The 15361-nt window shown below is 39.0% G+C and overlaps 1 protein-coding gene across 2 annotated transcripts in view; it reads right to left on the bottom strand.

Moving 5' to 3' along the window:
* The window catches only part of CERS6 (ceramide synthase 6), a 321038-nt gene that overhangs the window by 33640 nt on the left and 272037 nt on the right, over window positions 1-15361 (bottom strand). For both annotated transcript variants that reach the window (XM_065880566.1, XM_065880567.1), the window contains exon 8: window positions 12463-12569. In XM_065880566.1, coding sequence (XP_065736638.1) covers window positions 12463-12569 — 107 coding nt within the window. The remainder of the gene's footprint in view (window positions 1-12462; window positions 12570-15361) is intronic.

Here is a 15361-nt window from a genome sequence, read left to right as displayed (position 1 = left end):
GAGAAAGAAAATAAAAAGAATGATACTCTATTATATTGAAATAGGTAAACAAACTACCTGGTTGGGGAGAGCACCTTCATGAAAGTGAATTCTGAATTTAGACCTAGAATAAATCAGAGATCTATTGTGAGATAAATCAGCAAACTTACAGCATACTGAGTATTGCAGTACTGAGCATACAAATGGAGAAGGAAACATGGTTCCAGCCCTGTTGGAACTCACTCCCTAGTGGAGAAGGGTGACAAGGAAATGAATACCAAACAGGAGCACCAGAAGAAGCACCTCAGGAGAACGCCATGTGATTGCTACTGAGGGCAGGGGACTCGAACATCTAATTAAATTTTTGAGTGGGGTGAGGGGGGCACAATCCTATGGCTAGAAGAGCAAAGGGGGATCAAGCTCCATGAACAGTTCACTACTGAGAGAGACAGTCAAGCTCTGTTTCTTCTGTACTTCGTCACGGCAACTTTGACCTATTTTTTGAAGCACCTGACTTATTTCTGGAAGATACTGTAGACTTAATGTTTAGGACAGGGTTTTGACCCTTTTTAATAAAGTGCTGATTTTGCAAATTGTGCTCCTCACATAAGGTAGTGTTCTGGAAAGTGAAGTAATTTAAGAGGCTTGTACACAAAGAAAAATGCTTTCAGTACTTCATGTTAGCCCCTGAATTGGCCGAATAGGGTGTGTTCACACTGTACTTCAATAACAACTTATTCACTGCTGTATCAAGGTGTTTGCCCTTCAGTAGCAGAAAAAGACAGAACATCCCAGTGTATGTTCAGGGGATAAGAACAAGGAAAATGTGGTGGACTAAAATTTTGAGTAATAGAAATACTCTAGTTAACTTAATGATAACCAGAAAAATTTCCTTATTTTGTTTTGTTCATTTATTATGGGTCAAAGCGCATAATAAAATGTCACTGAAAATATTTTACTAATTTTTGATGGTTCATAATGATGTACTGTTTCAAGTGAACATCCTTACCACTAACTATGATTACAGAGCACAGGTGAGAAGACAGGAGACCCAGGTCACTCCCTGGAGGCTATTTTGGGAAATAATCCCCGATATTTCCTTATTTGATTTTCATACACTACTGGGCAGTAAGATTACAGTTAATAGACTATTCCATTTCAGTAAATACATTTTATTACATTTACATTTCAATTCAAAGACAACCTAAAAATGTTAAGTAATTAACATAGCACTTCTTTACCTAAGAATTTAAAAACATTCAGAATTGTTTCAGTCTGGCTATTCTTATATGCCATTAAAAAGCAGAATGTATTCAGAATAACTTCTTGAAAATGTTTTCATAAGTATTTCAATGAATGCTTCATGCTACATTTCTTCAAATTATTGAATATATAACTCAAAGAGTATAATACAATGTATTAGCAACAAACAAATCAAAATTTATACCCTGATAACTATTGAAAGGCATAGTTTGGGATTGTGTGGGATACAAAGTAGTCTAAGACACTAGTGAAAATTAGGTCTTTGTTTATATGCTGTCCATTCAAAAAAAAAAAAGGAATCAAGACAGCTAAGTTAGGTTAGTGCAAGCTGCTCTGAGAGACGCAGAGTTTGCTACGATTTTGTGGTTGGGCACCTGACATAAGTCCCCAGTGGTGGCTGGAAACAACTGTCCAGGGTGCTAGGACAGAATTAATTACTACATTGGGACGGTGTTCTGTGTGTTCCTGCTTACTTTCTTTGGTGGTCCCATGGATGTAGGAAAGATGCTCTATTTGTTTGTTTGTTTGTTTTTGTGGTACACGGGCCTCTCACTGTTGTGGCCTCTCCCGTTGTGGAGCACAGGCTCCGGACGCGCAGGCTCAGCGGCCATGGCTCACGGGCCCAGCTGCTCCGCGGCATGTGGGATCTTCCCGGACCGGGGCACGAACCCGTGTCCCCTGCATCGGCAGGCGGACTCTCAACCACTGCGCCACCAGGGAAGTCCTCTATTTGTTTTTTCTATCTGTTTTTCTCATGGACAATTGCTCCCTTCCTACACTGCCCTGGAACCTCTGGACAACGTCCTCTCTTCACGCTGCCCTAATGAGGAGCCACGCCCACCACCAGGCTCCTAGTCAGCCTGCAGTTTCAGTATATCTACATGTTTTATGATTTTCCTTATATATCTTGAACTCTTATATTTCCAACTCTTTGACATTTAGCATTCCAAATTAAGCATTTCTGTCTTATTATCTGCTGTGGACAAAGGCAACAGTTATTAAATGATTGCACAATTCTGTTTCCATAAATTCTGTCTGAGCAAAATGATTCAGTGGCTGGAATGCCCCCCTGCTTTTAAAAGTTACTGAGTCATTCCCAGCTTTGTCTTCTTGGATTGGCCTATTCTGTCTTATAAGGAAAGATGGTAGGCTGCAGAGTCTCGGTCATGATTGTGCCAAACCACATGGGAAATTCTAAAATCTCAGCTATTCAGTTAACAAATATTTATTGGTAATTTTGCAGTGCTGGATGTTCCTGGGCTCATGACCTAATCACTACCTATGTCCCCAACACCCACATTCTGCCTGAGATATAGCAGGCTCACAGTGAAGTGCATCAAACAGATCTGTAAAGAATAAATGGCTCCTTGTCTAGGAGGAATTTGCAAAGTTTTTGCTCCCTGACTCTAAAGACATAAAAAGTTAAATAATAACACACGGTAAGATATATCCCCCCAAGGAACAGGATGACTCCAGAGAGGCTGGTGATACTGTGGTTCTGTATTTTTGGCTACACTGCCATCCCAGAGGTGACAGGGGCATGGATGAAGTTCTGAAAATGAAAGGACACAGCCAGGGTGGTCTCCACTGACAGTGTTCTAGAGCCCTGTGTACTGGGATTATGCAGGGAGGGTTTCTGGGAAGCTCAGGTAATGGTCCAGACTGGGAAGTAGGCAATGAGCAGTCACAAGCTGGTCCAAGGCTGAGCTCAGGACTGTGACAAGGGGCTTAGCATGAACAGAACAGCCAGTTGACAGAGACCCAGGGACCAGAGACAGGGAGGTGAGTGTAGCTGGAGGAGAGAATTAGCCTGCTACACAACTGCCCTTTATGGTAACATAAACAAATGGAAACAGAGCTGATGTGGGTCCTTCATTTGTTACTGCATTTTCCATAAAGCATCACTCTCAAATATGTGAGACCCTTGATCAAATTTTCAAATCTCTGGCCTTGGCATTAGACTTTATTACAATACCCAGGTGTTTCTAAACAGATGAAATGGCCATGTCGAATTTTTTCCATAGATGGTATGTAAACACATTTTATAATACTTAGAGCAAACAATCTTTTTGTTCTTTTCCTCCTTCCCCCAGCAAGATTCTCTGCAGTGACTGGGAGGGAGGGAACACTTAAGACATTAATTCTGTGGAGAGAGTGTTACTAGGACGCCACATTTTTTTGTTGACTCAAGTCACAAAAGCAGAAAAGCTTACTTAATCGAGAGCATATTCTGCATATCCCATACCCACATGTAATACTAAGAATATCTTCATGTTTTTCCCCTAAGGTAGACAATACTTCTAGAAAACACCCAAAGGTTGAAAACATTTAATATGCCACTTCCCACATTGCTTCATTTTTACTCATCAGACTAATTCGTTTTTTTCCTATCTCAGACTTTTAAAAATTATTTTGTTTGTTTTATTGGAGTATAATTGCTTTACAATGTTGTGTTAGCTTCTGCTGTAGAACAAAGTGAACCAACTATATGTATACATATATCCCCTTCCTCTTGAGCCTCCCTTCCACTCCCCCCCTCCATCCCACCCCTCTAGGTCATCACAGAGCACCAAGCTGAGCTCCCTGTGCTATACAGCATCTTCCCACTAGCTATCTGTTTGCACACGGTAGTGTATATATGTCAGTGCTACTCTCTCAGTTCGTCCCACCCTCCCCTTCCCCGCCTGTGTCCACAAGTCATCAGGCTAATTCTTAATGGTCTTGCCTATGAGTTGGCAAACTTGTTCTGTAAAGGACCAGCTAGTAAATATTTTAGGATTAACGGGTCACATACACTCTGTCCCAACCACTCAAGCCAGTGTAGCAGAAAGCAGAAAAGGGCAATATGTGACAGATGGACAAGGCTGTGTTCTAGTAAAACCTTATTTATAAAAATAGGCGATGGGCTGATTTGCCTTAAAGGCCATAGTTTGTTGATCCCTGGTCTAGTCCTTCAATATTAAAATTATATTAAAATTATTATGTTTACATGAAAAGAACAAAACATCTCAACACACATTATTTCTATCCAACTCTACCTCACTGTATGAAGGTAGTAACTGATACTAGTATATATACGTATTATTAAAAACATGCCAAAATACCTAACAGCCAAAAGACTTAGGTTTCATCCTTTACCTTTCAAATATGTTTAATACAGACCAGCATCAAGGAACATTTCGGAGAAAATCTGTCAAGAAGAGTCTAGAAAAAAAAAAAATCCAGCTTGTCCAAATTTGTGAACTCCAAGACTAATCTTATAAGATATTCAGAAAAGCATATAAGTCACACTACTTTGGTAAAATATGTCTTGAAAAATAAATCAGAGAAGAAGATGATATTCTCATATGCATCCAGATGAATTTCAAATCTTATTATGGAAAATGGTAAAAGAATGATCTAGGCTCCTCTGTAATAGTTTTCTTTTTAACTGCAGAGACTTTCAGAGAGTACAAATCAGCAAATGATTCCCCTACTTTATAAGAAAGTAACATCCTGAGAAGCCATGTGCTTCTGTCTGAATAGCAGCAGATCACTGAAGGTACATATTTGATTCTAAGTTTCCTGTAGCCAAGGGGTTGGCACTTGGTGGGACATGAATGGGGATGTGTAAAGTCATCATTAGGCCATAGGAAGAGGCTCTGGCAATTGTGGTATGCCCATTCATGGCTGGACAATAACTTGTGAATCTGTCACTTGCAGTAAAGAACTAGCCTATTAAAGAGGACACAAACAGATGGAGAGATATACCATTGTTCTTGGATTGGAAGAATCAACATTGTGAAAATGACTATACTACCCAAGGCAATCTACAGATTAAGTGCAATTCCTATCAAACTACAAATGGCATTTTTCACAGCACTAGAACAAAAAAATTCACAATTTGTATGGAAACACAAAAGATCCTGAATAGCCAAAGCAATCTTGAGAAAGAAAAACAGAGCTGGAGAAATCAGGCTCCTGGACTTCACACTATACTACAAAGCTACAGTAATCAAGACAGTATGGCACTGGCACAAAAACAGAAATATAGATCAATGGAACAGGATAGAAAGCCCAGAGATAAACCCACACCCACATGGTCACCTTATTTTTGATAAAGGAGGCAAGAATATACAATGGAGAAAAGACAGCCTCTTCAATAAGTGGTGCTGGGAAAACTGGACAGGTACATGTAAAAAATGAAATAAGAACACTCCCTAACACCACACACAAAAATAAACTCAAAATGGATTAAAGACCTAAATGTTAGGCCGGACACTATCAAACTCTTAGAGGAAAACATAGGCAGAACACTCTATGACATACATCACAGCAACCCACCTCCTAGAGTAATGGAAATAAAAAATAATAATAAATGGGACCTAATGAAACTTCAAAGCTTTTGCACAGCAAAGGAAACCATAAACAAGACGGAAAGACAACCCTCAGAATGGGAGAAAATATATACAAATGAAGCAACTGACAAAGGATTAATTTACAAGCAGCTCATGCAGCTCAATAAAAAAAAAAAAAAAAAACCAACCCAATCCAAAAATGGGCAGAAGACCTAAATAGACATTTCTCCAAAGAAGATATACAGATTGCCAACAAACACATGAAAGGATGCTCAACATCATTAATCATTAGAGAAATGGAAATCAAAACTACAATGAGATATCACCTCACACCAGTCAGAATGGCCATCATCAAAAAATCTAGAAACAATAAATGCTGGAGAGGGTGTGGAGAAAAGGGAACCCTCTTGCACTGTTGGTGGGAATATAAACTGACACAGCCACTATGCAGAACAGTATGGAGGTTCCTTAAAAAACTAAAAATAGAACTACCATATGACCCAGCAATCCCACTACTGGGCATATACCCTGAAAAAACCATAATTCAGAAAGAGACATGTACCACAATGTTCACTGCAGCACTATTTACAATAGCCAGGACATGGGAGCAACTTAAGTGTCCAGCGACAGATGAATGGATAAAGAAGATGTGGCACATATATACAATGGAATATTACTCAGCCATCAAAAGAAACGGAATTGAGTTATTTGTAGTGAGGTGGATGGACCTAGAGACTGTCATACAGAGTGAAGTAAGTCAGAAAGAGAAAAACAAATACTGTATGCCAACACATGTAATGGAATCTAAAAAAGAAAAAAAGGTTCTGATGGACCTATGGGCAGGACAGGAATAAAGATGCAGTGTAGAGAATGGACTTGAAGACACGGGGAGGTGGAAGGGGAATCTGGGACAAAGTGAAAGAGTGGCATGGACATATATACACTACCAAACGTAAAATAGATAGCTAGTGGGAAGCAGCCGCATAGCACAGGGAGATCAGCTCGGTGCTTTGTGATCACCTAGACGGGTGGGAAAGGGAGGGCAGGAGGGAGGGAGATGCAAGAGGGAAGAGATATGGGAACATATGTATAACTGATTCACTTTGTTATAAAGCAGAAACTAACACACCATTGTAAAGCAATTGTACTCCAATAAAGATGTTGAAAAAAAGAACTAGCCTAACATATACTTGCATTTTGTGAAATTCTGTGACATTCTGTGAACAATAATGGTTACTTCTGCTGGCTCAGGATAGGAACAGTCACTTAGGATCTGAGGGACTAAGTCAACCCAGCTCATGTCCATTATTACATGCTCTGAGAACAGAAGTGACTAAAACAAGATACTTTGCCTCTCATAATTGGAGAGAGCATTTAAGAATTTTATTTCAAAAGTATCTATGCTCATGGTTCCTTAATCTAGACTACTTGGAGGTTTTAAAATGCAATAAAAATTTCTGACCACTCGGCCATAATGGAAATTTCCATCTCTAACAGTAATATAACACCTTTTTACAAAATGCTTAATAGTTATAAAGTACTTTATAGTTCTAGAACACTGCTACAAACAATAGTTCATTTGATCCTTAACATTTCCTGGTAAGGTAGATGGAACAATTACTACCATTCTTCTGTGATGAGTCCACAGATGCAGAGAAGCTACACAGCTGGTTTCCTGACATGCAGTGAGGAGAAGAACCGTGACTCAAAGCAAGCAGTCTCTCTACTGACTGCACCGTGCCCCTTCCCTTTCAGGATCTTTGTGGATTTGCCTCTTTCGATACCAGATGCTAACGTATGGCTGAAAAATGATGATGCTTACAATGCAGTGCCTTGGCTGGGACAGAATAATAGGGACAGTGATTTAAAAATGACTCTTTTTTTTATGTAGCAACTACCGGAAATGTGCCTCCTCAACAGCTTTATGGCCTAATTCTTAAATAATATAGTACACTGTATTGTAGGAGAACAATTAAAATTTAGTAAGTACCTGATGAATTGAACTGATGTCAGGAGACCAGAGTCCAGAGAGACTAGGTAAATCATTGACTAAATGAATTGGTTTTCTCTGTACAATAGGAGAAAAACCGCACCTACCTACTTCACAATGAGTTAAGGAGCTCAACTAAGAAAACAGATGTGAGACAATTGGGGATTAAATAGTACCTAATTCACTCAACAAATATTTACTGAGTAGCCATTGGGAGCTAAGCACTGTGACAGATGCTATAATGGGATTAAGCACAAACTACCCTATGCCAATAGAAACCAAAGCTTCATAAAATATGGAAAACTGTTAGGAACTTCAGGGATCACAGACAAACGGAGTTGAGGAAAGACAGGTGCAGATCAATGAACACGGTAACAGCTTACAACGATGGACAGGCTTACTCTCAAAAAGGAGCAAATCATTCACTGTCCAGTTACAACGTAAAGGCTAAAATACATAGACTTTTGAGTAGATGCAGTAACGTGAACCACATACCTGATTTCCAAGATTTAGTATGCAGCAAAAGAACGAAATATCTCAATTTTTAATCCTGATTACATGTTCAAATCATATGATTTTGGATATACCGAGTTAAATAAAACGTTATTTAAACAGATGTCACCTGTTTCTTTTTACTTTTTAATGTGGCTACCAGAAAACTTTAAATGACTAAGAAGCCTGACTTATCATATTTCTTTTGGATAATGTTGTACTAGAAGACGTATTACAGCCAAAAGAAAAGTCCGGGCAGTGTATGGTTCTGAAAAGGCTAATCATGGTGTATGATGACTTTGTGAGGCGTGGACCGAAGATACAAGAGAGAATGAGTCAAGTGTCATCGAACCCACAAATCACAAAAATTCTGGTGGTTTACGTGGGAACACAACTATAGTCAGGAGGAACCTGCAAGGTATTGCTGGTGATTCCAAAGCAAATGGGTTGAAAACTAAAAGAAGCGAGGGCACAGGAATCATTTTATTTTCCTTCCACCTGAAGCACAGATATTTGAGGGAGAAATAAGTCTATGAAATGCTTGTTAGAACTGAAGTCCAATGTACCTCCAGCACTTTCCCTCCAGCAGTCAGTGACTATTTTACACACATATACTCTGCCTAGAATAATGCTTTATTCAGCTGACAGAGCTCCTTGGTACGTGCAACCAAACTAGTTAATACTGACAATCCACTTACATTACTTATCTCCAATAAATGTTCAGAAAATAATTGATAGTCTCTACGCCCCACACAATCATCAACCAGAATACTGAAGGGACCCGCAGGGATTCAACTGCAAGTGCCCCACGGGAGGCCCATGTCTCATTGAAGTCTCAACACCCAGCCCAGTACTGGTTACACAGTAAGTGCCCAATAAATATTCATTAAATACATAAAAAGTGGTAGTATATTAGAAGGTAAAAGTCCACACCTAGACAATACGGAAAAGGCAGAAACCAGAAATTTTAGACTGGTAAGCCTACTGCTGCAGATGGATCATCAAACAGATGCGGGTGAGCACTGAGAAATGAGGACCCAGGAGCCAGAAAAGGCCTCCTAAAACCAAGTCACCCAGATGGGCCGTTATTCTTTTTTTCACCCTGCCTCCACTTGTGCAGAGAACGACTTAAGTAACAGAGTAAATCTTCATGTTCACAAGACCTTTGACAAAATCTCTTATTACACCTTTTAAAACTACGGAGAAATAGCAGGCATAATGACACAGCAGTTCTAAGATAGTAATGAGTAGAAAAATCATACAGACAGACTGGTGGTGGAGAGATTGAGGTCAGCTTAAAGAAACAGTGTACTAGGAGTCCCTCTGGGTCAACGTTCTTCTTCAGTGAGTTGGGAGAAGCATGAAAGGCATATTTGCAAGTACCATAAAAGTAGCAGGGATAAGTGTGACACTGGATGTGGTTCAGAAGACCCTAATTGGGTTAGAATATCTGAAAACAGCATGATGAAATCGAACAGGAATAAATGTAGGTGGTATGATTAGGTATACAAATGAATCATAATTAGAAATAAAAATACATAAAAATAAAATGAATGTAGGATGAGGGCAATTTGGTCTGGCAGCAGCTCAGCTATTTATCAGATCGCCACCAGTGCGAGGTGAAAGCTCCTTAGAAAATGTCAATGCAAAGGCAAGCTGCATCAGAAGAAATGCAGTTCCGAATACAGCTTTTTGTTAGTGGTCTTATATTTTCTATCAGCCAGTCCACATTTGGAATGTCATGACAAGAAGGATTCTGAGGAACAAAGGAGAACAAGCAGGAATAACTGAAGGGCTTAGAGATGCTTTCTGAAGAGAAGACCTACAGATGATATATTAGAAAACTTCACGTTCTTAAGAGTTTTCTATCAGAAGTGGTAGCGTACACTTTGTCTGTTTTCCAGAAGGTACTTTTTTTTTTTTTTTTTTGCGTTACGTGGGCTTCTCACTGTTGTGGCCTCTCCCATCGCAGAGCACAGACTCCGGACGCGCAGGCTCAGCGGCCATGGCTCACGGGCCTAGCCACTCCGTGGCATGTGGGATCTTCCCGGACCGGGGCACGAACCCATGTCCCCTGCATCGGCAGGCGGACTCTCAACCACTGCGCCACCAGGGAAGTCCCAGAAGGTACTTTTCTGAGAAGGGGAGGGAGTCACAGATCTTTTGAGAATCTGATAGAGCCACAGGCCCTGCCCCCCAGGAAAAAAATGTACACACATACGTTTTACAAACGGTTTCAGGGGGTTCTAAACCAGATTAAGAACCCCTAGCTTAGAAGTTATAAAGACCCAGGTTTCTGTTTCATATTAAAAACTTATTTCTCCCTCGACCTCTAAAGCAATACTCCTAATCAGGAAATTGAGAGAATTCCTATCCTGGGCAGAGGTGTGGGAGAGCAGTTTGGAGCCGATCAGCTATAGGGTCCCTCCCAATTCTAGGATTCCCTAATCTAAAAGGAATTTTGGAATAATTTCATAGGATTAAGGCAAATATTTAAAACACTATTTGTTACTGTCGTTCACCTTACTGTTTTAAATACTCTCTACGCCCATTACACTCCAGAAATAGAAACAGGATCAAAACAAAGGTCATCCAAGCACTAACATAATTTATGAGACATATCTGACAAGGATTTCATTCACTGGATGCACAACCACAGTGGCAGCAGGTATACAGAAATTACTTCTTGTCTCCCAAACAATAAAACATTTCCCTCCACAAGTTGCTTTTTGAAAAACTTGGCTGCGCTAAGGGTCGTGGTAGCAGAAGCCCTACAGCATTTGCAGTATCAGCTCTTGTTTTGTATTTGGTTACAAGGATTTTTCTAAGCAGCTGGTTTATATCATCATCACAGGGCACACCCGTGAGTTATTCATTAGCAGCATTACGTAATTTCTATATTCTGAGTTTACGTTCTAGGTACACGTTCATTGCTGTCTAAACCTGAAGAGCTTTTGCACATTAGCTAGAAAGGAGGAGGAGAGATACATCTCAACGTTAATTCTACCCTTAAAGGGCAATAAGCAAATGAAAGTACTTGATAGTGATCCTTACTTCTTTAAAATTCAGGTCCTCAGAATCCTAAGCAGGAGAAGTTTTCTCTTATTCTTTTGAGATATTTTTCCTGGATTTTGCTTGACTTCCTTCTATTTAAATTCCTACCACTAGTTCTGCTAATAATCTTGAAAGAGCTCCAATCCTGAAATAATTATAGATGCATTATATTCAAAATTACTTCAATGTTTGCTACCTACAATCATATAAAACTATAATGACATTTTATATATGCCTGTTGCCAATACACAGCACTGCTGCTGGGATACGATTTTCATAATAAGTAAGTGTGAGAAAGAGCTGCCAGCCTCAAGGAGAAGGGGTGTGTGTGTGTGTGTGTGTGTGTGTGTGTGTGTGTGTGTGTGATTAATTTGTTTACGGAACCTCAGTGATAGATGTTACTCGCTTAAAAGCCCCAACTTTATTTTTGTAATTTTCCTATTGGACTGAAAAGGCAGCCCTTCAATTTCTCCACTTTCTCCAATTTCCCTTGCTGTCATTTCCCATTCAGATCAATTTCTCAAAATGGAAAAAAATCTGCCATCAATGGTAGACTTTAAGTGATATGGAGGGATCATTTTTTTCTAGAAGTAATAGCCTTCCATAAAAATTAATGACAGTGGACCTATTTTCTATAGAAAGGATTGTCAAATTCCATCCAAATCTGTCATTATCTTTTTCTTAGCTAATGACATCCAGACATTAAGGGGTCAGAGATCATTTTAAGGGTTACTTTTAAGTAATACTTTCCAGTTGTTTAGTTATAAATGCAGCTGATGAGGAGAATTATACAGGACACTGGTTCTCAAACTTTAATGTGTAGCAGAATCATCAGGAAGGCGTATCAAAATCCAGATTGCCAGGCCCCATCTCCAGAGTCTGCGATTCAGTAGGTCTGGGGTGGGTGGGGACCAATAGGTGGCATTTCTAACAAGTCCAGAGGTGACAGCTACTGCTGCTGGGGGTCCAGGGACAACCCTTGGTGAACCCCTGGTACAGGATGATCCCTGATATCTAACTGATTGCAACACCGTATTTCCTTTCTTAATTCAAACTCTCATGGCTAAGGTTTTTGAATCATACTCTAGATTGGAGCCTAAAATGGCAGACAGCTTCCTGTGGCTTAAGAACCTACATAAGCCACATCCTCCTCTAACGATCCTGTGGAAAATATCCGTAAAGAATGCAACCCCCTTCTGGAAGAAGAAATCAAGCTGTTTCTTGAGTCCCTCCCTCGTTTTCTTTAAACTTCTTACTAAGCATCTGGAGTGAAATTCAACAGGAAAATGGTTCATAAAACCTATCTGGACAGGGCGCCTTTATTGGAAAGAAGACTGGCATACTCACCAGAGAGGAAATATACCCAGTCGTGTGGTGATAAAAACCATGGCAAACATAACAAACAGGAGATCACAAATTTTCTGAAACTTGGCGTAATTTGCCATTTTGGCAGCCTGTGAAAGGAAGAAATGTGACAGATTAATTTAGTTAAATTGATAAATGAAAAGCTTCTTTCAATATGCATGAGTCTCCTTTAAGATATAACCTACCAGAGGCATAAAACTGCCTGCTACTTTGAAATGTCATGCATGATGCATCATATTTATAAATTACCCGTAAGTCGAGTGAAATGTGATATTAACCATAAGTAGAACTACTGTCAGAGATTTAATAAAATATTCAGCAACCTGAAAAATTCAATTATATGGTTGATTTCAGGAAAACAGAAAAATATGAAATTCTTGCATTACAGATGATATTAGCAAGCCAAAGACGCCAAAACAGGAATTTGGCATAAGAGGTCAAAATAGAAAGTGCTACATAATCCTTTAAACTTTTCATGAGTCCCAAACACTAAGGTCACGAACTTTATAGAGAATATTGAGCCTTCCTGCATTTTTTTCCCCCTTTCTACTTAGAATTATAGGTTTTCCTTAAACAGGTATAAGGAGTGCTCTGGGGAGACAGTTTCTTGGCTTACCCTCACAAATTTAGAAATGAATGTGTCAAGATCACATTATTTCAGCGAATCCACTTGGGTATAATTTTCAAATTTACATTAATGGGTCATTTTCTAGATGAAAGTCACTAATGTTCAGAATGTCTGTGAGAATTACACTAATAATTTATGGTAGTGATTGAAGTGACCACCTTTTATATTATAAATTAGTCGAAGGAAGAAATACATCCCTTTCTCTACCATCTACTTTAAAAAAAAATTTTATTTATTTATTTGGCTGCACCGGGTCTTAGTTATGGCACTTGGGATCTGCCTGTGGGATCTTTAGTTGTGGCATGCGGGATCTAATTCCCTGCCCAGAGACTGAACTCGCGCCCCCTGCATTGGAAGCGTGGAGCCTTAACCGCTGGACCACCAGGGAAGTCCCTGCCATCTACTTTTTATAGATGATTCTAAGTAAGAACAGGTGACACTGAAAACATAATTGTCCTTGATTACTGCTTTTTACATTTTCACATATAATTCACAGTACCCACACACAGGGTTATAAATTGAAGAGGTCTTTTAAATTCATAACATTATTTTCTACTTCTTGTAAAGTTAAATTAGCTGAGTCAAACTTGAAAGGATTGTTGACAGTATCCACAGAAGCTATAATTTAATAGCTTTAAGTAAAATACAAAGCTACCAGAGAAATATATTCCTAAGGGGAAATATCTATTAACTGAGTGGAAGCCAGGATTATGAACTTTTAATTTCATGCATACTTTGGATGTGACACCACAACTTATACTAAGAAAGAAAAAAAGCATCTTCTGCCTCCTTCTGGCTACGTAAACCATGTAGCTTTCTTTTACATTCATTCACCAGTATTCAATAAAAAAAGCATTAAACATCCATTTTTCAGAAATGTCTAAGCCATAGATTCCACTTTGAAGAGTCAACATATCTCATTATTTGGATATACTCAAGCATTATTTTATGATGTCAAAGAGAATCCAAATGATGAAGAACATTTGCTTTTAAGCCACATGACTGGGATTTCTGGATTATTTTTCTTTTCTAGATAAAAGTGGTGGATGACGATTCAACCCACATTTTCTGAATTATGGTTCTGCCAAGCATTATGCCATCCATTTCCCCAGACACTAGAGTTGGCAGATTATACAGGATTGACTTCAAAACTGTATATTGCTATATAAATTTCTACCTCCAAGCATACTTAGGATTTAACCACATGGTAACTGATTTTCAGGAAATTGCCTTTATACTAGTTTTATTTCTCCTTTAAAACAATGTGCTGAGGGCTTCCCTGGTGGCGCAGTGTTTGGGAGTCCACCTGCTGATGCAGGGGACACGGGTTCGTGCCCCGGTCGGGGAAGATCCCACGTGCCGTGGAGAAGCTAGGCCTGTGAGCCATGGCCGCTGAGCCTGCGCGTCCGGAGCCTGTGCTCCGCAACGTGAGAGGCCACAACAGTGAGAGGCCCGCGTACCGCAAAAAAGAAAGAAAAAAAAATGTGCTGAATAGAATCTAGCTTGAATCACTTAAAAACCATAGCGCCAAACTATCATCTGACATATCCAACCCATTAGGACTACTTTTCTGTTTCATAACCTTATAGGGACCAGAGTCTTTAATGAAGTGCTGTATACACTTCAAACCTTGACTAATTGCCTTTATAGCAGATTCAATTTTATGGCCTGGAATTTCTGCTTATATTGGAATAACAAATAATTACTTGAGGGCACCTCTATTCTACATTCACAGTGATAGCACATGCTTCAAAGGGGCAGAACTGTGGGCCAACAGGAATAAAAAATAAGCATACAGATTCTAAGACCCATTTCTACATGGAATTTGTACTCTGGTAAGTTCATTTTTGACCAGTTATATAAATTTCTTAGGACTAAAATGAAAAAACTATAGTTATATAACCTTATTGAGTATGTCTCTTCATGGAGGCCGTGATTAAGAGTAAATACCGCATCAAAATTTTACTTGGGATTTTATCTTTTGAAATATGCTAAAGCATTTTTCTTTTTCTTTTTTTTTGCTACTTTAGTAATTTTAAGTGATAATGGTTTAGAAACTTAAAGTGCAACCAATATTTCCTCAGATATTCTTAATGCTTACATGCATAGAAAACATAGTTTTTACATAAAATTTGTAATTCATATATACTTTCACTATAAAAATACTAGGATAATATGTATATTGGTAATAAAAACTATGACTACTCATTAATTTCATCAGGATGTACTATTACTAACTAAACAGAGCTATAT

The sequence above is a fragment of the Phocoena phocoena genome, chromosome 7, assembly GCF_963924675.1.
Source record: "Phocoena phocoena chromosome 7, mPhoPho1.1, whole genome shotgun sequence".
In the NCBI taxonomy this organism is placed as follows: Eukaryota; Metazoa; Chordata; class Mammalia; order Artiodactyla; family Phocoenidae; genus Phocoena; species Phocoena phocoena.
This window is presented reverse-complemented; position numbering and strand designations above follow the sequence as displayed.